At 43.9% G+C, this 24360-nt stretch overlaps 3 protein-coding genes across 3 annotated transcripts; 1 reads left to right on the top strand and 2 right to left on the bottom strand.

Annotated features, from left to right (window-relative positions):
- Positions 1-1000: 1000 nt before the first annotated feature.
- fhip2a (FHF complex subunit HOOK interacting protein 2) lies at positions 1001-11152 on the bottom strand. The gene is made up of 17 exons (XM_062519287.1): positions 10828-11152; positions 9617-9695; positions 9056-9225; positions 8798-8902; positions 8550-8672; positions 8152-8355; positions 7553-7749; positions 7324-7438; positions 7153-7229; positions 6438-6630; positions 5890-6053; positions 5444-5587; positions 5252-5342; positions 4766-4909; positions 4439-4579; positions 3825-3928; positions 1001-3459 (listed from the first exon to the last, which is right to left on the bottom strand). The coding sequence occupies exons 1-17, from the start codon at positions 10870-10872 to the stop codon at positions 3348-3350; spliced, it is 2208 nt and encodes a 735-aa protein (XP_062375271.1). The 5' UTR covers positions 10873-11152; the 3' UTR covers positions 1001-3347.
- A 690-nt stretch (positions 11153-11842) lies between these two features.
- ttl (tubulin tyrosine ligase) lies at positions 11843-18893 on the bottom strand. The gene is made up of 7 exons (XM_062519765.1): positions 18068-18893; positions 17358-17436; positions 16788-17020; positions 16537-16672; positions 16033-16302; positions 15771-15914; positions 11843-14824 (listed from the first exon to the last, which is right to left on the bottom strand). Exons 1-7 carry the CDS (start codon positions 18234-18236, stop codon positions 14638-14640), a joined length of 1218 nt encoding a protein of 405 aa, XP_062375749.1. The 5' UTR covers positions 18237-18893; the 3' UTR covers positions 11843-14637.
- Positions 18894-19519: 626 nt separating this feature from the next.
- Positions 19520-22654, top strand: fignl1 (fidgetin-like 1). Its single transcript, XM_062519981.1, has 2 exons — positions 19520-19715; positions 20422-22654. The coding sequence occupies exon 2, from the start codon at positions 20439-20441 to the stop codon at positions 22467-22469; it is 2031 nt and encodes a 676-aa protein (XP_062375965.1). The 5' UTR covers positions 19520-19715; positions 20422-20438; the 3' UTR covers positions 22470-22654.
- Positions 22655-24360: the final 1706 nt, after the last annotated feature.

Genomic DNA, 24360 nt, shown 5'->3' with positions numbered 1-24360 from the left:
TTTGGAAATGGTGTGTATGGCATTCCCTTGGGCAATTTCTTTAGCCCAACCAATGTTATATCCTATCCATGTACAGTACAGTATAAAATACCCGATTATAAATTCTATCCCATTTGAAAAAGAAGAGGGGAAAAAAAAGTGCTGCCAAAATGTGTGCTGTTTGCATCCCTAACAATTAAAATAAGACAATCACCAATCCTTGAAGAAAGCAGTCTTTTTAATGGGACGGTAACTGATTAAGAAAGCCATTTTTCTTTTATGTTCGCAAACATACACAAAAGTGGAGGGTGATCTTAATTTCACAGGTGTATTAAATATCAGCAGACAAGGTGCAAAGTCAGTGTTTCTTATGCAATGAGAACGTCTGGCATTCCCTCTCTTCAGATCCACTGATGTCTGCCCGAGATGGACTTACAACAACCTGCTACATTTGGGAGGTAAAAAGAGTTGAACATGCAATCTATTTGCTATCAACACAAACGATACATTATTTAAATTAGGACAAATATGGCAGTGATACCCAAAAGAAGACAAACAGGTCCTCTATCAAGGAGAGCTGGCAAAAAGTCAACATTCTCATGTGTACTGCCAACCAGATCTCCAAGGTTTTACAGTGGCTGGTCAAAGCTGACATGTCGGGAGAAGGACATCCAAGTCCTTCACAAATCAATCATAACTAATTTCAGGATAGAACATCCAAATGGATGTGGGTAAAACACTCTCTGTAGAACTCGGTCTCCATTGAAAAGATCTTCTAAGACTCCACTGCTCCACTGCATATGAAGTAAGGCATTGGTCATTTCCTCATCAGTGGCCATTCAGAAACAAAGTGCAGATGTCAGTATTTTAATGGATGGAGAGGTGCTGCTTTGTTTACCTAAACTCACCCAAAAGTGGATGTGCATGCATTTACACCAGACAGCACAACTTCTACTGTACATATATATACAGAAGTCAAGAATGCTCTGAGAAGTCCATTGGTATAAAATGTGCACGATGATCAATAAAAAAGATGGATTTTTTTTCTCACAAAAAACAGACAGCCACTCTTTAAATGGTACATCTTTTTGGTTCATGAAGAAAATACAATTAAACCTAAAGTACTATACATTTTTTAAACATATGAACAGAATGACAATGTGCAATTTCTTTAGCCTTTAAATGCAAGCATGATGCGCTCAGTTACGTTGTAAGGCAGGACACATGGTAGCAAGAGAAACAAAACATGAAAAAAACAAAAACAAAGCTTACTTAAGCCTTAATATAATACCTGACCTTAAGACTGAGTCTCCCACCCAGTGGAACTAAGCACTGACCATGCTTACACTGTCGCTCACTTACTAGCACACACGCTCTCATACACACGTATGTCCACATCTTATACTCACAACAGATATCGAAGCGATCAACTCAAGTCCAATTTACTGTGGGGCACAGAAGTGAATATAAAGTCTTTTCATATGCTTGATGTTTTCACCTACCTCTGGTTTCATAATTAATCTAAGAGCAGAATTAACACGTTAAAGGTTGACAGAAGGGTTAAAATCTATTGCTCTTAAAATCACGACCCAGAGGAAGAGGGGTGCTGCTTGACACATTTTCATCAGGTCCTCCAGCAGGTAAGACACCGTCTTGTCTTGACATGCCATTTTGTCTTCAGTGCCCCACATCCCCGTGCTGGTGCCAGTGAACATGCTGGGGGGGGGGGGGGGGGGGGGGACTTAGGCGGTGGGGCTAACTAACAGGAGCCAATAGCATGTGCAAAAAAACTCACATTCAAAAAAGGGACTGGTCAGGGGTCTGACCCCTCCTGTTACTTCTCTCACACCTCGTCAAAGACGTGATGCATACAGACATTTTTTTACTAAGCTAAAGGCCTCAGCACGCTTCCCCTTTGGTGCACAGTGCCAGAATCTATGCATGGTTTTGTGTCACTGGGTTCAAGTCACTTTCAATGGCCGCGTTTCCCAGATTTACTAAGAAGCTCTTAAGTGCTAAGAACTTCTTAGGAGCGCTATCAGAACGCTCTAACAATGCTCCTAAGAAGTTCTTAGCAGTTAAGAGCTTCTTAACGAATCTGGGAAACCCAGCCCTTATCTGTTGTAATTCCACATGTTATGAACAGATGCGTGGACTCCTGAATTTTTTTAATCAGTGTGACGCAATGTCAAATGGAGCACGTCTATGATTCTAGTACTGCACTGGTGAGTTCCGTAAAATCATTCACTCCAGTCTATTGACACCTTATAAATAAACTGTGTTTGAAAACTAAAAGTTGCAATGGAGCTATACACATAGCAAGTTGAAGGCACACACACACCCATCCACACAACATAAATACGTATGCAGCAGAGTAAAAGAGTAACCATAAAATGGTTTAAAAACACTGTCTTGGACATCCAGGAAAAAAAAACGGCCGAGTCCTCTCATATGATCAGACTAAGCAGTTCTGTTGACACTGCTACAGCATTGTCTGTGTAGCAAGTGCCAGTCTAGGTAGCCTGTGCGCAGTTCGGAAAGCCTTGGGTCTGACAACACAACGGAGTCTTAAAATATGGACAACGCTGAATTGGTGTGATTACTGTACTAAAGAGAAGGCTGTTTCAGTTACTAAAGTGTCAATAAAAAGACTTCCAAAACTCTTCACCAATAATTAAAATCACAAACCCCTCTTTTTGGCCAGTTTTTCCTTTCCAATCAGCTGAATGTATTTTTTTTTCCTGATGAAAAAAATCAATTTGTTCAGTAATATATTTTTTGTATCTTAATGGATATGGTAAACAAAACCAGGAAGTGTCTTGCTTAATGCAGGGTGTCAGGAACTATGCCAGTAACTGCATAACTCTTACAACCATGCCTGTGTCAGCCACAGTCACACTGAAAACTCATTCATTAACGTCACAGATGTAGGTGCAGAGAACAGACCAGACCAGAACAGAACAGAACTTAAATAGCATACGCATAAACAACTATTGAGGAACACCATATGGTTTAGAGTGATGAATGAGCCGAGAGGGAGAGAGAGCTACAGTACTCAGGGTTCTGCACCGCTCCACGGTCCGATACGATTTACCTCCTGGTGCAGTGGACCTCAGGACAGTTCCTGCAACGGGTCGCTTCAGTAGCTCTCCTCTCCCAGCTGGGGGAGTGGAGGTGGGGTCCGGCCAGGGGTCGATGAGTGTGGACTAGTGTTGTCCAATGGGTGTCTGTGGACAGGTGGTGTCCGAGCGTTGGGAGGGGCCTGCGTTTTTTGTCCTCTGAGAGGTTTTGACTGGAGTCCAGTGTTCGTTATGTCTCCGGCGTCCTGACCCTGCGCCTGTCCGCCGCCGCCGCTCCCGGGCACAGGGTTACGGCGAGGTGGAGGCGGCCGCGTGGAACTTGACAAAAGCGATGGCGGCCAGCTCCTTGCAGAACTCCTCCAGCACGATGACCCCCTCCAGCAGAGTCACATGATCAATGCTATGGGAGACACAAAGGAGCACATGTATTCACTTGCACCGATGTTACCGTTCTTGTACCGTAATTTCCCGACTATTAGCTGAGGTCTATATACATTGATTTTGCTAAATTTCTTCAGCTATGAGGTCAATACAGGGGGGCAGTTAATATGGTGTTAATATGGTTTTGTCTCTTTTAACTTGCATAAAACACAGACCTGCGGCTTATACACAATGCGGCTTATATGCAGGAAATTACTATAGTTATATCACATCTAGTTACCACTAAATGTTTGATAGTTTTACAAGTGTAGTATAGTGAACACATGCAACTGAATGTGTAGGAGAGCGTGGATATTGTCTACATCGACACGGACTGAAACTTACGCCAACCCCTCGGGTTCCATTCCCAGCAATCTCTTCCTGACCAGTAAGAGCTTGGGCGTGAAATCTGGGATGCGCTGAATTCGCAGCATAAGGTCCCCAACCACCTGATCAAGACAAGTTATGTTAATCACTCAGGTGACATCAAATGTCAATTACCTGCATTCTAACCACTCCACATGAGCATTTCATTTTTACAGAGCATTACGTCACCCAACTGAGAAACAGCTGAGAAAAGACAAAACTCTGCCTTTCAAGGTGTCACTACAGTGTTTTCCCAGAGAACTGAATTGTATTTGTGGTGGTAGGTGAAGGGGTTTGAACAAATATTCTATGTCGGAGTCAAGAAAATGAATAGCCAATAGTTATACTTGCTTTGCACGAGAAGTCTAGCTTGACAAGTAGCTGTAACGTGTGCTAACCTTGACAACCCAACAGTATTCTAACATAAGCGCAGGGATACATATGGATTCCTATATGCTTGCACATAACGTCAATGTATGGGAAACACTGCACTACATGTTTAGCAACTCTTGTCTCACTCAAAGGCATGTGGAGCACGAGCAGACTCTAAGGACACGCTTCAATGGAGGGGTGTGCTCTGAGCACAGACGCACCCTGACGATGACGGCGAAGAGGGACCTGCAGCCGGGGGCCAGGTTGATGTACGGGTCCAGCAGGTACTCGTGCAGGTGTGGGTGGGGCAGCAGAGCCAGCTTGGACAGCACCGACGTCACCTGCAGGTTCACGTCGTACGGCTGGACAGGGCAGAGAGATAGACATTGGAGGCATCATCTAAAACTGAGCAGCAGCTGTCAGGGCTCATTTGGGAGCTTCCTGGGGCAAGAACAGATATGGATCGCAAATTCTCTACACATATTTTAAGAATGATCTGTGTTATATTGGTCACATCATAATCATGTCACCCAAATTAAATTCAGCACCTGGTCTAAGATCCGACCCATCCTGTCGAAGAGGACCTTGAGGAAGTGGCCCTCGAAGAAGGGGCTGTCCAGGTTGCACTTCTCAAAGGGCTTGGGCTGTCCTCGCCAGTCCCAGCGCTGGCACACTCCACAGTAGTCCCGGAACTGTGGACAACAGGCCAGTTAGACACAGAACCACAGGTGGGACATCCCGGGTTCAGAGAGTAAAAGTCCTGCCAAGTATTTGATCCAGCCATTTAGGAAACCAGCTAAATCCTAATTAGCAGCCAGGTAGATCAGATAATTAGTGATATCACCAGTGTTAAATGCACGGGTAGAAATAATACATGGCAGGACTTTCACTTTCTGGACCCGGGATGTCCACCTCTGCACAGAACCACCTGTATCCAATTCACCACATACAGGCAGGCAGCGAGGCAGGCAGAGAGACAGGCAGATGAAGGGGTAATAAACTGATATCGGACAAAAAAGGACTCAGCGAATCACCTGTCTGTGTGCGTCCCTCAGGTAGGTGTCATAGCCAGTGCCTTCTACCTGATTGGAGGATTTGGCCTCATCCGGGACCAAACAGAGAAAACTACAGCAGGAAGACACAAATCAATGTCAAGTGTCATGTAACAATTTCAAATAACAAGGCAGCACAAACTGAAACAGCTGGGTAAAAAAAAGATGTTCTACCTGTTTACTATCTTGTGCACCTCAGTCTTCCCATCAGGCTTTACATGGTCAGAATGTTGAGGCGGCGAGCAGCTCAGCCAATCAGGGCTGGAGAGTCTGTTATCTGGTGAGAGATCTGAGAACAGTGGGTCTTCCTCCAGATCTCTGCAGAGAAAAATTTACACATTACATCACTGATAACTGCAGCGGTGCCATTCTTACGGGTGGAAGAATGTATTTTTCACAACATTGTCTTAATTGGAATACTTGGGTCATTCTCAGCAATAATCACTGCATACCATATTACCATGTTGTATGCCAGTATTATACTTTGGAATCTATCATCAATGTATGAGACAAATTAGACAAGCCAACAACTTATTGTCCGGCGAGAGACTTCAAGCTGATCTGTTAAACTGCCAGGTGTGAAGGCAAAAGGCTAAAACTCTGGAGCTGGCCTGTCTTACACAGAGTCGTGCGGCTGTCCGTTCTCCAGCGGCTCGCGCTCCTCCTGGGGCTTGAGCTCGGCGTAGTTGCGCTCCTCCAGGCTGCGCAGCACCAGGTTCAGCAGGATGTGCTGGCTGGGCTTCTGCAGCAGCTGCTCGAACAGCCGCAGGGTCATGATGCTAATCTGCAACACACACACCGGCGACAGTATTACCCTCAACACTTGGAGACAGTAGAGGTGTGTGTGTGTGAGAGAAAAGAATGTGTGTGTGTGTGTGTGTGTGTGTGTGTGTGTGTATGATAGGACAAACCAGCCAATCATGAATCAGGTAAGTCCATGGTCACACACACAGAGAACAACTACAGGGCTGATAGACAGGAAGACAGGAAATGATCTGTGCCTGAAATGATCAAATACATTCAAAGACAATATAGAGAATAGCCTTTCTTGACATTGTACAGGGCCGAGCTCAAGCCTGAATTCAGGCACCACGCCTGAACTGTATCAGGCCTTCAACTGTGGGAGGAATAGGTGAAGGGTGGTGGGTGTGGCGGCTGGATCACAAACCTCGTCTGACAGGTGGTCGCAGTGCTCGATGAGTCTGTGCCTCAGGGGGACCTGGGAGATTCCCGCCGCCGTCTCCGGCGCTGTGTCCTCGCCCAGGATGAAGAAGGCGGTCTCCTGGAGCAGCGCCTCGGAGGTCACCTGCCGCAGGATCCTGCTGAGCAGGGCAGTGGAGGTCAGGATGCCCACCTCAGAGCTGTGGGGCACAAGGAGGGGGGTTAGAGCACAGGTCAGAGGTCAGAGGTCAGAGGTCAGAGGTCAGAGAGGACCACTGCATTGTGGGTTAGGAAGGATATTTAAGGATGGATGTTTATTATTTTTTTGTCCGGGAAAGACTAGCAGAACCCAGGCTATATAAGACCTTTGACCTGGATGACGTATTTTCAATTGGGAACGCTGATGATGGGCTAGACCCGAAACGTCTTTAGCTCATAATATATATATCGGTTTATCTTATCAATACAAGTTCTTATAATTCAGCCTTTGTGTGCGGCTTCTCTTCTTTTTCTGGATTTACTACTTTTTGGAGTTACGCACCAAGCGACACACAAGGCAAAACAAAGGCACGGACGCCACTTTTACTAACTTTACTTGAGTTAGGAAGGATTAAATGGCATCAGTGGCTATGAAAAAACAACAAACCAGCAAAACAAACAAAACAAACAAACAAACAAACAAAGTGGTGCATCCTCACACTGTTCTCATCATGGGGACTTACGTTTGCATAAGCTGTGGCTCCATTACAGACACGAAAAATCTGTCTCTCACCGCTCTGGCTAAAACAGCCGCAGCAGACTGCCAGACAGAACAAAAGGAAGCATGACTATGCATATTCTTCAAGAATATTAAGTTTGAGTTATTTTTGTTCATGAAGTGATGAATACATTACCTTCTGGGCCTCTTTGATGAGCTGGTCACAGAAGTCCAGCCAAGAGAGGAAAGAGATGAGCGCACGTTTGCCAGCAAAGATAGCAGCATCCTCCTTCAGGTTATAAACATCCAATCTAGTAGGAGAACATGTGGATCAAATCAGCCAAGCACATGCAAAATAAACGATATCATTATAAATAAATAAGTCTGCCAAACTCAAAACATCAACAGTTGAACCCTGCTCTTACCCCCAGTTGACAGCCTCAACCGTCTCAATATCCAGTGGGTCCATAGGTTGAGGCAGCGCCTGGTAGAAATTGGCCAGACGACTGGTCAGCAGCTCACAGAGCTCCGTGCTCTCGGTCAGGCTCTTGGTGGCGGCGGGCTCCGGCAAGCTGACCAGCAGCATGAGGCCCTCACAGGCCTTCACCACAATCCGACCGTCCTGTTGGAGAACCAGGCATGCAAGACATAATAAACTCACAAATTCTACCGATACAAACTGAGGGTCAAATGAGATGTCTGAAGAAATACTAGGACGGTGCATCTACAGCACTTTGTTACAGCCCACAAATAAGGACAACATGAACCATTAACTTGGATACGAGATGTGTATTATCTCTATAATGTGTCATTATGATAACATCCATCTATCAAATATCAATTAAAGCCGAGAATGATTAACCCTACAACATGATAGTTACACATGCAATAACACATACCTACGTAATTAGGCTATTTAAACTGGTAAATAAAGGGCTTGTTGAAAATGGAAAGCAGTCAAACTGACTATCCCATTAACTTAATGATCGTCTTTAGTATCAGAGCAGACAAGAGGAGCACTAACCGGACTCTTAGTCAGGTTGAGTAGGGAGCTGACCAGGTTGTAATTATTGTTATTGGGGGTAGAGTTGCTTGGTGTTGCTGCACACTGCTCCTGACTGCTGGGCGATGTTGCTCCAGGGGGGGTTTGGCCTGTATCTGGGGCTGACGGATCATCCCTCACCCCCTCTGCCACTGGCTCTTTCGTGTCTCCACGTTTGACCTTATTCTGTCAGGACAAATGCACTTTGGTAAGAACAATTTCAGCAGGAGATATCTAAGAGTTCAAAGTCCTCAAACACATCACTGCAATGCAGATATACACATTCAACGGCACAGGATGTACTGTTAAAGTACAAAACTATTCCCAAAGCTGCACTGCAAAACAATACAAACTCAAAGAGGCACTACAAACAACTATACCTCCAGGAAAAAGTTCACCAGGTAGGGGTCCTGTTTGAGTTTTGCACAGACAATACAAAGAAACTGGATCTCTTCATTTTCTGTAGGTGCAGCTAATATCTCCCCACATAGCCGTATGAGTTTCTGCGAGAGAGATTTTGAGGGGGAAAAAAGTAAGTCACTTTGAAACGAGCACTGACGTAAGAAAAAGCCAGTCATGCTGACCCATTTACAGAGTAAAGTGTGAGCATCCGTTTCACTCTCCCTACCTGCACAGGCCTGTGCACGTTAATGTGGGGCAGGAGGGGCTGGCGGATCCTGCCCAGCAGTTTGGTGTAGAAGCTCAACACCTGCTGCTTCATTCCTGGAGGGCACTAAAGGAGACAACACAAGCCCTCATCAGTCATTGGTATGCAGTACAGACAATGCAAACAATGACGACAACAATACAGAAATGTGGTTTCCACGATAGGCATACACTGACAAGGACTGCCTTAAACATAACAATACACCAAACAGGCTCTCACATCAGCCTTGCCCAGGGTGTAGAGGGTCTCAAGGATTTTGTGGTGGAGGAGATACTCCATGCAAGGCCCTGTCTCTCCAGAGTCATGCTCCCCTTCCTCCTGGATCAGAATGTCCAGCATCTGTTCCAGGTGAGAGGGGATGTTGGTGTCTGTAACTGGAGCTTTGTCATCTGAAAACAGTAAGAAACCCATTTAGATTCTTCACGGTAGTGATCTATAAAGATTTAGAGTGACGACTTGAATACAGCTGTACAGAACACAATTGAGCAGACTGACAAATTGGTAGCTTGTCTTTCCACCACATTCTTTGTCAAATTCCCAATTTAGCTCATACCCAGAACACCTCTCAAAGTTAACAGCAAACCAGCACTAACGAGCAGTGCACAAACACACTTGCATGTAAACACCACACAAGTATCTGTAAATCATGTTATTATACATGGACTACTCATTGGCCAGCAATACTTTCAACAAAATCAGTTATGTCTTATAACATAAATAATGTTTTTTAACTTTGTAACCACTCATGGTAAGAGCCCACAACTTGATGTTCCTTGTTACCTGAAGTCTCTATGTAGTAGTGAGTAATTGCCTTCCAATGATAGACAAAATCCTCCTGCAAGGGCAGTGATGGTGCAAGCTGCAAGGAAACAAATATGTTTATCAACTCCAGTACCTCACCAGCACCCCCAATCATCAACACGCAGACAAACACACTCAGACAAGATAGCAAATATCACATCACAGCCTTCTCAACTTGTTTAAATCAGTCTGACACTTTTCAGTGCTCACGTCTTAGCATTAATACGCACACCTAAGAGCAATTCTGCAGTGGCAAGCCAAGTTCGAACAATAATGAAAAGACGAAAAACAAAGCAACATCTGGAAGTGGGTTCGGGTGCTACTAGAGACCCTTACGTGACCACTGCTAAGCTAGTATTTAGCTAGGCAACCCCTGGCTAACATTCCTAAACTCAGCTAGCGCTTGCTGTCATCATTACACAGCCGTCTTTATAATATAAGGTAACAAACAATTAACGTTCGACCTCACTGACATGCGTCTAGACATACGGTGATAACACTGACTTCGTTAAGTGAGGTGTTTTGGATCACACTCTTTGTAAAAATTAAGCTAGCTCTGACTAGCTAAAACCTAGCTATGGTTTCGTGAAGGATGGATGTCAACAAATACGCTAATCTGGAAACGTAAACAGTTATAGACTCGGTTGTATGTAACTACATGATAAAGACTATGAGTTACATGATATAAAGTTACACAAAAAGTCAACTTGGGTTGGCATTCGAAATCAGTCCTTGTTTAATCATTTGTGAGTTTAACAGCTCAATCAAAACACAACAGGCTAGGTAAACACTCTCCATGACTGTAGCTTAAGCTTGAACATTGCTAGGTACATGATAAAGCAAGCAAGCTAATGTTAGCTAGTAATAGCTATATTGCGCAAGACAGTGAAGCTAACTAGCCGTCCAACAGGACACGCACATTGCCTCTAAACATAATATAGTGCTACCTTGGATAAGGCATATATGACTGCATGGGTCATTGTCAACGTGTTATACTTCAACTCATTTACGATCTATAACTGCCGCAAAGAAACACGAAATGTTGGCTGTGTTTGGGCTACCTTGCAAGCTAACTAATTAGCCACACATCACCACCAAACGTTACAGCTGTTAGCCAAGTTACATCGAGGGTGCCCTGTGCCATTATTTCCAGAGTCGGTATATTTCTTAAAAGCATACAAAAAGCTCACCGCCTCGACTGCATGTTGGAGAATAGACGTGAATTTGGAGAACATCTTGTTCTTAGACTGAATCAATTTTTCTCGAGAAGACTTAGAGAATTCCTCTATCTTCTTTCTGTTGTTGCCGCTGCGATCCAGATTGTTGATTTCATATAGTGACCTTCAGAGAAAAATAAGTGCTGTATATTTCACTTGTTTCCTCAGCGTTAAACTCGATTACTTTCCACATTCAGGGACGATAAACTGACTACCATGCTAACGAACGCCGTAAGGCCACCGTGGCACTTCCAGGGCCAATCACCATTCCTTGTGTCCACCAGAGGGAGAACGTGAGGTCTTCGCATTCTACCCACATGCATGCATCTCAAGAATTCACTCATCTGTGTGACAGTGTGTACAGTACAGTACATCTCTCTCCGCCTACATTTTTTGAAATATTTTCCCTCCTATCACGCTCACATTTCTTGCAGTATAATATTCTTAAAATGCTTTCATGATAATAGTTTAAATGCTACTTTACCGTGTCAGCCAAATTAATAAATGGTAGCATTGTCCAAAGCGACATACAAATAACAATACAATAGTTTAATGTAACAGTAAACAATTAAAAAGTTGGTAATATTAGCCTACATTAAGGAGAATAGCAATGATAAACAACAATGGCAATTCAATCAATAGCATAATGAAAATATCTAAATACTATTAGGCCTATATGCAAACCATAACGCATAAACGCTAATACACTAAGTGCATGTTATGCCTTTAGACCCCTCATGAGACCCAACACTATCACAGGAACATAGAGCGCTGGGCAACAAGGATCTTGTACATGTAAATAATGTGCATAATACTCTATAAATTCTGCTGCACTTTTTTTGTGTTTTCTTTTTATATACTTGTTGAGAGGTTGGATAGGATAAAAAACAGTAACCACATAACACACCATTAAATGGTTTTATCTTTTCAAGTTTGTATTACACAAATATTGATGGTTATCCATCTCACCATAAAACAAGACACTAAAACCACTACTATAGTATTTATTTTTACCACCGGTACAGATGCTGTTTCCATGCACAAATAGGTAACAAAAAAAAATATACCAACCAAAGGATTGAACTGAACACACAAGCACAGGGAGGCTGGTGGATGTCTTATTTAAACACTGGAATTTCATGTAAAAATGGTTTTGTTCACAAGAAAAGCAGTAAGAGCAAGACTTTATGATACGATCTGATTTGATGATGTCACAGGAGAAAGCACCCTGGGACTGTTTCCCATGTCCACCTGCCACACACAAGCTTTAAGACAGCAGATACATGCATTCCCACAAACCACAGAAACATTTCAAAACACAATAGACTTGTTCTGTATTACAAAATACAAGCAGTAATTCTCTTTGGTTTGGAATAGGGAATGCCTTGGAGGGTTTTTGACAAACAGAGGGTTAGAATTTGTGTGTTACATAAGATTGTACAGCTGTTCACGTTTTGTTTTAAGGATTCTATAACCATACTGAAATAGTGTTGAAACATCATGTTAATACAAAGGATTAATAAATTAAACTGTGGAACTTCTACAAAGTTATTTTCAGTAAGGCACCCTTTTCCCTCGATGAAAGTTTTCCCCCTGTGTAACACTGTGATAACACTAGTTTGATGACATTAGGATAAAATCCCAAATGACATATGAAACAAAACTATGGAAGAAATGAATTGTCTGAGTGTACCTCAGACACACAGGTCTGAGATCCAATTTAAGCTTAAACAGTCAAATTTCCTTTTTTTTCTCCAGCATATTGCCAAATTGTGCATCTTTGTCTTCTTTATAAATTAAAGTTCCCCTTTATAGGACTAAATTACTAAGCCCACATCCCTTCATAAATTCTGCAGGCATATGGTGAAAAGCTGATGTAACAAAAACATGTAATACTATTTCAAAATTAGCAACAAATACTTAGGTAATACAAATAAAACAAACAAACAAAAAAAACATTTTAAAACACGCAAGAAACACATTTGAACAGGGCAGATGGAACTACCCTTTACAGTTTCCGTGCAAAATCCATACAGCCAAGGAAACTATATTTAAGCATGCAAAAGCCTAGCTTTTCATGAGCAATAAATATAGGATCAACTGTAAAAATCAACCATTCCTTAATGACTTCTGACAATGTTAAAAAAGTTACACAAACAGTGCAAAATATCAGCTATCTGAGACAAGAATTTAATATGGCCATTTTTGCTATGCACTTTGAATAGTGACAGTCCAAAATGTTTGTGCCATTAAATTCTATGCCTCTCCTGTTTGCCTATAGTGACAAACGGATACATGGAGCCATGGACTGGATGAGGGTTAACATATTGTTAAAACACAATAAAAACATCTGCTCAGTATTTCTATGGGAGAAATTGTTACATGAAAATGTATATGAGGAAACACAAATCTTAATCTTAAAGTGGGGTACTTTTGACCTGTCTACAAACAGTTATTGGGCTATGCACGACTTTCTTTTTGACACACTTCAACATGCAGTTTGTACATACAAAATAAACACATGTTAACTGCAAACAACTACAGTAAGACACATGAAAAATAGTATGGAAAGACATTTTCTTAACAAACTATTTCTTCAGGTGGAGGGGTAGCAAATATTAATCTATGCCTGCACAAAGCAGAATTTGGGGGGTTTGTATCCTCTTCATCTAATTAATTCCTAAACATTCTAAATCGGTTGTGCTTCGCCTCAAACAGCTCCAGCTAGGGGAAATGTGTGACTGTGTGGCCTGGTAGCATCTGACAGATATTCTGTAGGGTATTTCGATCGGTCAGGTTATCAGAGAACTACTAGTTGCCAGACCCATCACAACCATTTTCACACAGGCTTAGATTTGATTTCATCAATGTTAACTTGATTTCATAAGCTATTGTTAGCATTATCATATTAGCAAATGTATACCAATGAGGGAGCAAGTGAAATGCCTGACAAATGTTCTATCCTACTGACCGACAAGAGGAGGGAAAAATACCAAAAGCATCTGACAATAGCCAAAATAGACGGGTAGCAAGTTCACCAAAACCTTTCTGGGAAGGTCTTTCTTTGAGGGTCATAATTCCATTTAGTTAATTACACAGATACAAGTGTAATGCCATTAAGAAGTACGCCTGTACACCAAGTGACAGGCACGGACAGGCATTTTTTTCAGCTTCCATGATATGTATGATAGGAACAATAAGAGAAGCGACACCAGACAAACTCTAGTCACAGAGACTTGCTAAGGGTACACGGCCATGAACATTTAAGGCACTGAAGTCTGGGAAACTTCAAGAGATCCTCTCCCCTATTCTTCCAACAAGGCTCTATGCGTTACGTTTTGCCTCATTAACACTGAATTCCTGGGTAGGAAAAGAGTGTCCTCCACCTTTGCTACCTTTCATCCAATCATACTCTTCCTCTTGGCAAGATCTGACCAGACAACCCTGTGTGACAGGACTATCCGGCCACTAGACCCATCCTCCTCCTCTTTGAATGACCTACAAGCACCTGTCACCATCTCAAGACACACACCTTCCATTCCCCTCTTCACACATTCATGTCGTCTTCATCAATGGCCAGTCGTCTGCTTTTTTCCCTTCTTTACAGATGCGGGTAACCCACCCCACACTACTCCGTCTCTGAGGGCACCCTTTTCAGGGGGGAAGTGCATCTCTCAGAGGCCAGCAGGAGGCCGACACTTGGGGCCACATCGGAAGTAGCATCGGGTGGGACCGCAGGGGAGGCGAACTGTCCAAGGGCAGGGCTGGAAGCAGAGTGTGTGCTTATAGCTTGATGAAAGGGCCGATTTGATGAGGTGCTCGTAGTTTGGGAGAGGAGCAGCAGTTGTTTGACGTGAGGGAGGGCGACGTGGAGAACGGAGGCGAGGTGGAGAGGGGGTCGACAGTCAGGGAGAAGACGGTGGAGATGGCCACATCCACAATTCCTTGGCAAAGCTCTGGGTACAATTTCCTGCCACAGACAGAGATGACAGTGCTTTATGAGATAATAGGCTCGGACATCGCAATGGCCTTGAGTTGCTTAAAATAGATGCATGCATTATGCAATGGCCTGGGAGAAACCTAATCCATGGCAAAAAGCACACAATACAATTTTCAATACATCTTGGTTTGGGAACTGTCATGGGTCCAGAAATAGAAGATTTAAATTAGCTCAGGAGGTTACAAAATCCTCTGCATTGAAATAGGAGCAGAGTCCTATCATTTCCTATGCAGGACTGAAGTCTATTTAAAAAATAAATAAAAAGAAAAAACAACTCAGCAGGAAGTAAATGGGTGGAACAAACAATGTACCCTTGGAGACTTCCACACACTGTGTGCTGGGCATAAAGCTCATTTTAGATAACTGGGGGAACTCAATCAAAGCTTTTTGGAGCATGTGTTCAAATTTCACAGCAGGAGGTAGCGGTTCCAGCTAGAGATCCACAGGATTATTTAGACAAATCAAATATATATATTAAATCTCTGTATAAAAAGGGCATGCAGCATTTAGATGGACTGATACACCAACATTATAACAGGAACGATGTTCAGAGGGCAATGTGAGAAAGGCCACTGGATCTGATCTTTATTAATATTCATTTATTAAGATTTATCTTCATTATTATTCTTGATTATTTTGTCAATTTGTTTGTTCATGTCTTGATGTCACGGGTATGCTGGCCACTACGCCGCTCCGTTCGGCATTCTTATGTAAAGCGCTTTGGGTTGCACTCTGCATGTTAAATGCGCTATACAAATAAAAAAGACTTGAGTTGACTTAACTTGACTTGATCTTAGGACCAACTCCAACAAATATCCAGCACACTGAACGAGCAGAACATCTCTGAAGGAAATGTGAAACAAGCTAGCGGACCTCGTGCAACTAATAAGAATCAAACAGAGACAGAGGCACTCACTGTGCGCAAGCTGGAGCACCGTTGATCTCGATGAGCCACACTTTGAAGTCCTCATCCACCATGAAGTCAAAGCCAAACAGCTGGAAGCTCTGGTAGGAAAGGTGCTTTGTGCTGATGGCTGGCTCAATGCATGTTAAGCAACTCCTGTGTGGTAAAATACATGAAATATGAGATTACATGAGAGAAAACAATCATAATCTTTTAAAAAATCTTTTAAAAGAAAAAAAATATCCGACAACCACACAGGGAAAATGATTGATACCTGATGATCTGTTTGATTTGAGGTAAAATGGATGCTTCCAGTGTGACATTGTGAGTGTTGAGAAGATACTGCCTGAACTCGTCAAAGAACATCTCATTGCCCTCCTCATAGCGGCCATAGTTCTGAGAATGCTCTTTCTGGATGCAGTGGTTGGTGAGGTGGCTGGTCATGTCCTCAAGGTCTGTACTTTTGTAAGGCTCGGAGGACGTCCTCAGCACCCCTTCTCGATACAGGTAGACATTATACTGGTGGTCCACAAGCACCCAGCTCCTGGGAACAGCAAAGCAAACCCAATCTATCAGGAGGTACTTGGCATGCTGCCCTAACATGCATTGCATACCAATATGGATTCCGCAATGGGATTATGACATTAGCTCTTAGTCACAACCCTAAGCCTTAATACTCATGTAGTGTTTACATGCGCAAGTCATATTTCAGAAATGCATGATGACCCAAGGTTTAAAAAAGAGAATCTGGGAATTCATTCCAAAAAAATCAACATACCGGATGTCAAATTTGCGATGCCCTGGTTCCAATAGCAGAGGTCTCTCCAGGTACTTCTGGATGATGTGAACTTGTCCCTGATTATCAATGTACTCCAGCAACTGGTTTGCATCATGGGATATCAAAATTCCAGCCCCTGCGTGTAAATCAATAAGTTAATATTGCCTTTGATTTCACTCCCAGCACTGCTATTTGGACAGAAATGTGCATCATGTTAGGCCATGTTTACAGGCCTTGTAAACTTTTCTTACCTTTGGCTCCAGCAGATGATTTGGCAATCCAAACGGTTCCCTCTCCGCTTTCCTTTCTACAGTGGTACGACGCCAAGAACACCTCTCGTTCATCGGTCTTGGGATTGCTCTTCATGTGACTAATGCCATTCTTGGCTGGGGCCACAGGGGTGTTGAGGTTGGTGGGGTAAATAATGTAAGATTCCGGGAACCAAGTAGTGGAATCGGACAGCTCTGGACTGGTCTTAATTAACCTACAACAAGTAAATAGAAGCACAGCATGACTCATGACAAACAACAAATTCAGACACGTAGGCTACATTGTGTAATTCCCAAGGGCCCTATACACATGCTCACCTGCACATGAATATGAACATGCATATAGGCCAACTATTTTAAGTAACACATGATGCGAGTTGTTCCCCAAAATACACATAATAAATCATAACTCAACCCATAGAAGCTAAATGAATGGAGAAACTATCACGTAATGTAGGTTTTCAGTAAGAATCCAATGAAAATATGGCAGTGTAACATTTTGATTTAATAGATTTCCCCAATTATGTACATAGCATTGCTAGCAATACATACTTGACAAGTGATGCTTTGCGACAAAGCTTGTCAGCTCCTCTGTAATAATTCACCAGCTGCGTCAGTCCTGGTTCGTGGCCTGCGGGAGGTTGAGGAGAAAGATGTGCAGCAGGTGAGCACAGCACACAAATTGAATGAGAATGCAAAAACAAAGAGGCATGATGTAGCTTGCTGTGTCTGGTGGTCAGACAAATGGCCCTGCCTGTGTCTGAAGAAAAGCATCTGGCATAAAGCCAGAGTAAATGGTCAAATAAGGTCATTATAAATTCAGCACTTGCTGGGAAATACACAATAGGCACGTGAGAGAGGGCAGGGTGGGGTAGTGCTCATAATGTAAGGGGCAGACTACTGCACCCTCAGACAGAGCTGATGTGTTCTAACTTCTAACCGCAAAATTATCAATCTGAAGTGATGAACATGTTTTGCATCACTCTCAGACTTACTAGCCTAAGTAAAGACTGCAAGGAAACGAAGTAAAAAAAAAAAAAAAAAATGTCCCATGCCAAACACGTAGTTAGCAGACACAGTGCATCACTACACACAGGGACATGTAACTCTAAAACTCCTTGATGGAATTAAAGACAGATCAAATGCAAGACTTGGTTTGCAACTGATTGCTATTAGATGGGTATTTAACAAGCTGCACGATGACCACTCGCCCGTTCATTAGATACAATAACACAGCCTTCAATATAAAAAATATTCTTTACCTAATCGTCCAAATGGAAGTCGGTTTCGTTCCCCCAGCATTAAATTGAACCGAGGATTATCCTTTTTCAGTCTCTTCCATTTTCCAGTGGCAACGAGAATTTTAGAAACTTCAGCATAGATGCTGCTGGTATCATCGCGAAGAACAAATGTATACATTGGGGCGCTCATATTACAACGCAATAACAAAGAAACTGTATTACTAGCTAAACCTTAGGTAGCAATCAAAATGGGAAATAACCCGCAAGACAACTTATACAGACAACTGTGACTGATTAAAGCCAAAACTCTAGCCGCTTGCTGTCGACAGCTAGCAATTTGGCTGGCTAACGTTATCTACCTCCTACCAAAATAGCCTGTGGCATGTCGCTAGCTGGCTAACGTTACTGTAACATACAATTACAAGTGCACACACTAGTGCTACACACCAATTTCAACATATAATTGAAAAATTAAGTCACGTCTGGTAGACAACAGTCTCTGTCCTTTCGCATTAGGTAACAGTGATGTTACCTTGGAGTCTAAAACAATTAATGGGACCCACAATACTGGGTGTGACTCTCAAACATGCTAGCTATCAGAGCTAAATAACTGGCGAGCTCATAGTGCAAATTGGCTTGCTGTCTGTCTGACAAGCTCCACGCACGTTAGCTACCTAGCAAGTAAAGATGCTCAAAGTTATTTGTATAATTGTTAATTTTCTTATCTCAGCAAAAACATATGCATGCTCCTCGTATATCCTTTCTTCGTATTATGAGACAGAGTACCGTATTCTAGGATATTCAAACACTTCCCCCGTAACACAGCCCATAGATTAGTCCTCTTTTCCTTTATTCCCATGGAGCTGTCAGGCTACGGCGTCACCAGACGAACGAGGCACCAGCATGTATTTGCCGCGTGGAACTATGGTCAGTGTAGTTTTAAAAGAACAGACATCATCATCATCATTAAAAAGAACAATTATAATGAACACGAATTTTCAGTATTGTATATTCTGTGCACCTAGAGGTCTTATTTTGGTTGTTGGTTGGGTAGTTTGTACATTTTTGTGCACATGTCTATATTATATGTTTATATCCACTCTTTTAGGGACACACAAAATATAAAGAAAAACACATTATAATATTCATAATAAGCATGTAAAAAGAAGAAACAGAAGAAAACATACTGTATCCAATTAATCTAACCTAACATGATCTCTGACTCTGATGATTCTAGACATTTACTGAGAACATGCATGTCTCTCTCATACCACACGAGGGCGCACTTACACCATTTTAAAAGACATTTCACAAAGTCAGAGAATATTGAAGTCATCTGAATCTTTCAGTCAAGACTTTTGTTGGCTTTCAAAATATGGGTGATATTTGTCATATTTAGTAGCCTAGAATCTAGACGTCAGTGGGTTAAGTGAAAAGTGGTAATGGTACAATGTAAAATCATATTCATCAGCCGGTTAAAGTGTTGCAGCAGAGCGAAGCGGGGCCGAGGACAAGCCAAGAGTCCAACACACTCTAATTTTTACACCGGATGTTTTGACATGTGGCGGGAAGTTTGGAGCCAGCCACACACGTAATGCTTCAGTTACCGATAGCTAGCCTGTAAGCTGCCGTAACACTTCAATGTTAAAACATAATATTGTGCTGTAAGGTAAGACATTGAGAGTTTAACAGTTGTTCATTTTATGGAGAATAAAATATCAGCAACTTCAAGCATTATCAACCGATTCCGCAATTTACTAGAAATGCTGCTTGGCCGCTTATGACACCGTTTTTAGCTAACTTAGCTAACGTTAGTTTATAAACGTTAACAGTTACCTGATATTAACTTTGTCTGTCTTAACCTGTGTATTGCACATTAAGTGACACGATAAAGGAGCTATGCTTGAACAGTTAACTTGATAAAACAGTCTCGTCAAAATAAAGACAAGCTTAGAAAGTTTGTGGTAGGTTAGTTAGACTCATCTAAACCTACCTGCTACACACGTTATTCTAAATACTTAATATCTGGTAACGTTAAGGTTTCCATAAACACATGCAACCTAACATGAGCTAACAAACATAGTATGCCACATTACTTTCAATATGGGCATATCCCCAGCAGGAGCCTTACAGTTGTACGACATCCCCCTCCCTATAAAAACATATTTCTCTGTTATCATCAGCAACGTGTAATATTGGAAGCTCATTATCACTTCATACTAATTACATTAATTTCATTTTTTTTTGTTTAGTTTCAATATGTGTTCAGTCCAAACGCATTCCTCTCGCCGCCTTGAACATTTAGGGGACGTATGGTGGTGCTCCGTGGCCCTGGCATGCATTTTTAATGGCTCCTGTCCCCTCTCCCTGCGCAGGCTGGAACAGTCCAGGCATGAGCACCGCACACCTGGACGAGTGGCAGAGGAGGTCCTTTGACATTTCGTCTGGCACATGCACACCTGAACAGACGGCAGATGCCTATCGGGCACACCTCCGGTCCATTCAGTATGCATGGGCGAGCCGGGAGCTTTCTCCGGCCGCTGCTGCCAGCCTGCTCAGGACCTACTCGGAGCGCTACGCCGCCGTCCTGGACTCGGACGACCCGCCCATCGGTCTCAACAACTACGCGGAGAGCGCACTCCACGTGGCGCGCAACCAGAGGAACCACAGTGACAAGTGGGAGTCGTCCCTGGACAGGGCGAGCGTGCAGAGCGTGCAGAGCCTGCCGTGCGTGCAGAGGATGATGCAGACCTGGTCAGGGGTGGCAGGGAAGTCCCTGGTGGCGCCAGCAGATGTCAACATTGTTGTCGGCGGTGAGGCCAGCGGGAGTAACAGGAGCTGGGGCCATGCTGCAGGTCCTTCCACATCTGCTGGCAGAGCAGAGCTCCCTCGTCCCAGTGGCGTGGGGCCGCAGTCCTCCAGAGGTGAGGGCGTAGCTGCCCCCTCTCACCCCACAGCGAGTGCTGTAGAGAGGCCCAAAGTCTGGGAAGGCTTCTCTTCCTCTGCGCAGACTGCTCAGCAGTTCTCTTTCCCGGCAAAGACTCAGCCTGGAGTGTCTCCTCTCTTTGGACCAAACGCTGGTAACAGCCTGGCCCCTCACCAGCCAGCCAGTTCTGCCGCTACTGGGTCTCAGAACCACCAGGCTGTGTTCTTCTCCTCCTCCTCGTCAAACCCCTCCAAGAGGAAGAACTTCTACAGCTCAGCAGGTGAAAGCAGCAGATCGGGATACTCTGGTCATGGGGCGCAGGAGCCACGCGCTGCAGGGAGGGGACGAGGGGACGAGGGCTCGGGTCGGAGCTTCAAGAGCGCTCGGGAGCAGCTTATCGTGGACCAGCAGAAGAAGAACTCGCACCAGCCACAGCGGGCTCAGCCCTCTGGATGGGGCCCAGCAACTAAGAAGTCTCTGGGTGCCAACCGCCCGAGGGGGACGTTTTCCAAGTTTGTGTCTCCCATGCCACGGCAGGAGGACGAGGGCGGGGCAGCCAGGGAGGAGCCCCAGGAGCCACAGCTGATTGACGAGCGGCTGAAGAACTTTGAGCCCAAAATCATCGAGCTGATCATGAGCGAGATCATGGACCACGGCCCGCCGGTGGCCTGGGATGACATTGCGGGCTTGGACTTTGCCAAGACCACCATCAAGGAGATTGTGGTGTGGCCTATGCTGCGGCCAGACATTTTCACCGGCCTCCGTGGACCGCCCAAGGGCATCCTGCTCTTCGGGCCCCCGGGCACGGGCAAGACGCTGATCGGGAAGTGCATCGCTTGCCAGTCGGGCGCCACCTTCTTCAGCATCAGCGCCTCCTCGCTCACCTCCAAGTGGGTGGGCGAGGGTGAGAAGATGGTGCGGGCGCTCTTCGCCATCGCCCGCTGCCACCAGCCCGCCGTCATCTTCATCGACGAGATCGACTCGCTGCTGTCGCAGCGCACGGACGGCGAGCACGACTCGTCGCGGCGCATCAAGACCGAGTTCCTGGTGCAGCTGGACGGCGCCGCCACCTCGGCGGACGACCGCATCCTGGTGGTGGGCGCCACCAACCGGCCGCAGGAAATCGACGAGGCGGCGCGCCGGCGGCTGGCCAAGCGCCTCTACATCCCGCTGCCCGAGGCCGAGGCGCGGCGGAAGATCGTGTCCAACCTCATGGGCCGCGAGAAGAGCCAACTGGGGCCGGACGAGCTGGAGGGTGTCGTGCGGGGCACCGAGGGCTTCTCGGGGGCGGACATGACGCAACTGTGCCGGGAGGCGGCGCTTGGGCCCATCCGCAGCATCCAGTTCAGCGACATGGCCACCATCACGGCTGAGCAGGTGCGGCCCATCTTACACAGCGACTTTCAGGAGGCCCTCAGAACAGTCCGCCCCAGCGTCTCCAGTAAGGACTTGGAGCTGTACGAGGAATGGAACAAGACTTTTGGCTGTGGGCGGTGAAGGGTGACAAAGGGAGTTGTTTTGTTTTGGTGTCTGTAGAATTGCAACAATTTGTTTTTAAAATGTTCATTATTTCTGCAGTTTAAGGTGTCCACAAAGCATTTTGACTATACACTAAAAAATACTTATCAGTTGTGATAAGTATGTGGTTTTGTATAAAAGTTAATAAAGTACCATTCCTCTAATATCAGTTCCAATAAAGCTGTAATCATTTCAGTTTCCTCGTGGCCAGCGCCCGCAGCAGACTGGCCAAGTAGGTTCTCAAAATAGGTTGCCTAATCTGCACCCAGCATGGAGTTGCAAGTTTTCCTTGTGACAGCGGAAATGTGCCAAGATTGATCTTTGGGGAAGGTTGCGTTGAGTGTGTCTTTGTACTTCTGCCATCTCTGCGCTTCCAAAAGGCAGCAAATGGATTTACTTAAAATGGGACTTTTTGATTCCTCCTCGGGCTCAAAAAGAAATTATATGGAGTATAGCAAAGATTGGCCACATGTCCTTCAGTGATATTATTATTATTATTATTATTATTATTGCTATTATTATTATATGCATTTTATTTGTTAGGGACCATGTAGAGTTTTTAACATAAATGTTGCCAGTTGTTGCATTGTACCAGAGTCAGTCTAATTCACATCTACAGTCCCTAAGCAGGGCACATATATTTGAACACAACAGAACAGGGACTCACCAGGCATGACAAGGGAAGTTGGGCAATCCGGAGGGTATCCTGGTGTTATGATAAGTCTTCGACCACAAACCAGCTCTTGCAATCCTTTTCCTCCTCGTGCATGTGATTTGGGATTAGTCATGGCAAAATGGAAGACACCAGTTTGAGGTGACTGTATTGAGAATGAAAGAGTTTTTACGGGAACAATGCACAATTATACTGTGTCTGAAACCTAAAAACATGCTTTGATGTTCTTGTCCCCAAGCCATTCATTTTCCCCTTCAAGCATGTTATGTGTTTTTTCTTATCATTAATGAGTCATAATAATAGCACTAACTGAAATCCTACATTGTTCAAAAACAACAGTTGTAAGTAAGTGACTATCCTCAACAGCTACAGATTTAGGGTTGTTTTTTCTTAAGTGCTGTTGAAAAGCAGCGGAATTTTTTTGTCAAATGCTGGCAATTTTCTGGAAAAACATACAAAATACTCCCAACAACATGCCTCAGAAAGTCCCAAGATATTGTACACTTGCAACTTATTTACAAAGGCTCCTGACAGGGTTAACCTTTCCCTACTAGAACTAATTTCTCATCTTTATAACATTCCCACAGGTATTTGGGAAGCAATTGTTCCGTTTCAAATGGATTTGTAGCATCTTTTTCTCCATTGTGAAGATACAAAAGATACATGTCAAGCCAGCCAGTTGAGAATCTGCACAGGGTTGTGTGCCTATAGTATACAGAAATGTGGTTTGCAGCAGATAGTGGCAGTTGGCGGGAGAACCTTTGGGTGGAGGGGCCACTGATCCCAGATCTTGGTATTCCGAAATTCCATCTCTGCATACCATAATAGACCCATTTCACTTCCATGGTCTCAGTCAGCAGCCACACATTTCTCTAAAGTGACTAATATGCAATGAGGTCACATCCTAAGTGAGTGTACTTCTTCCAAACTGGTCTTAACATTTTTAGGAGCACAATTGTAAATATGTGTGTGTTGTCTATTTATAGTCAGAGCTGCTCATGTTGGTTTTGCCCATCACAAATAGCAAGTGTGCCTGAGTAATGCTCTCTTATTTATTCACTGATTTCAATTCATCGTCTTTTAAATTGCACATTTGTTCATTTTTTTTTTTTTTTTTAAAGTCTTCTGTTTGCCTTTTTGTATACTCAAACATTTAAGCCTCGTTTCCCTTCATTCACTTCAAAACTTTTTGCCCCT

This window comes from Sardina pilchardus, chromosome 18, assembly GCF_963854185.1.
Source record: "Sardina pilchardus chromosome 18, fSarPil1.1, whole genome shotgun sequence".
Taxonomy (NCBI): Eukaryota; Metazoa; Chordata; class Actinopteri; order Clupeiformes; family Clupeidae; genus Sardina; species Sardina pilchardus.
This window is presented reverse-complemented; position numbering and strand designations above follow the sequence as displayed.

Excerpts from the sequence above, each read along its gene's own strand:
- fhip2a (XM_062519287.1), bottom strand. The coding sequence starts at position 10,872 with ATGTTCTCCAAATTCACGTCTATTCTCCAACATGCAGTCGAGGCG. Across the intron at positions 8,673-8,797 it reads ACGTGCACAGGCCTGTGCAG|AAACTCATACGGCTATGTGG; the intron begins GTAGGGAGAGTG and ends TCTCTCTCGCAG. Across the intron at positions 4,580-4,765 it reads TGGGTCGGATCTTAGACCAG|CCGTACGACGTGAACCTGCA; the intron begins GTGCTGAATTTA and ends TGCCCTGTCCAG.
- ttl (XM_062519765.1), bottom strand. The coding sequence starts at position 18,236 with ATGAGCGCCCCAATGTATACATTTGTTCTTCGCGATGATACCAGCAGC. Across the intron at positions 16,673-16,787 it reads ATCATCTGCTGGAGCCAAAG|GGGCTGGAATTTTGATATCC; the intron begins GTAAGAAAAGTT and ends ATTTACACGCAG. Across the intron at positions 14,825-15,770 it reads GGTGCTCCAGCTTGCGCACA|GAAATTGTACCCAGAGCTTT; the intron begins GTGAGTGCCTCT and ends TGTCTGTGGCAG.
- fignl1 (XM_062519981.1), top strand. The coding sequence starts at position 20,439 with ATGAGCACCGCACACCTGGACGAGTGGCAGAGGAGGTCCTTTGACATT.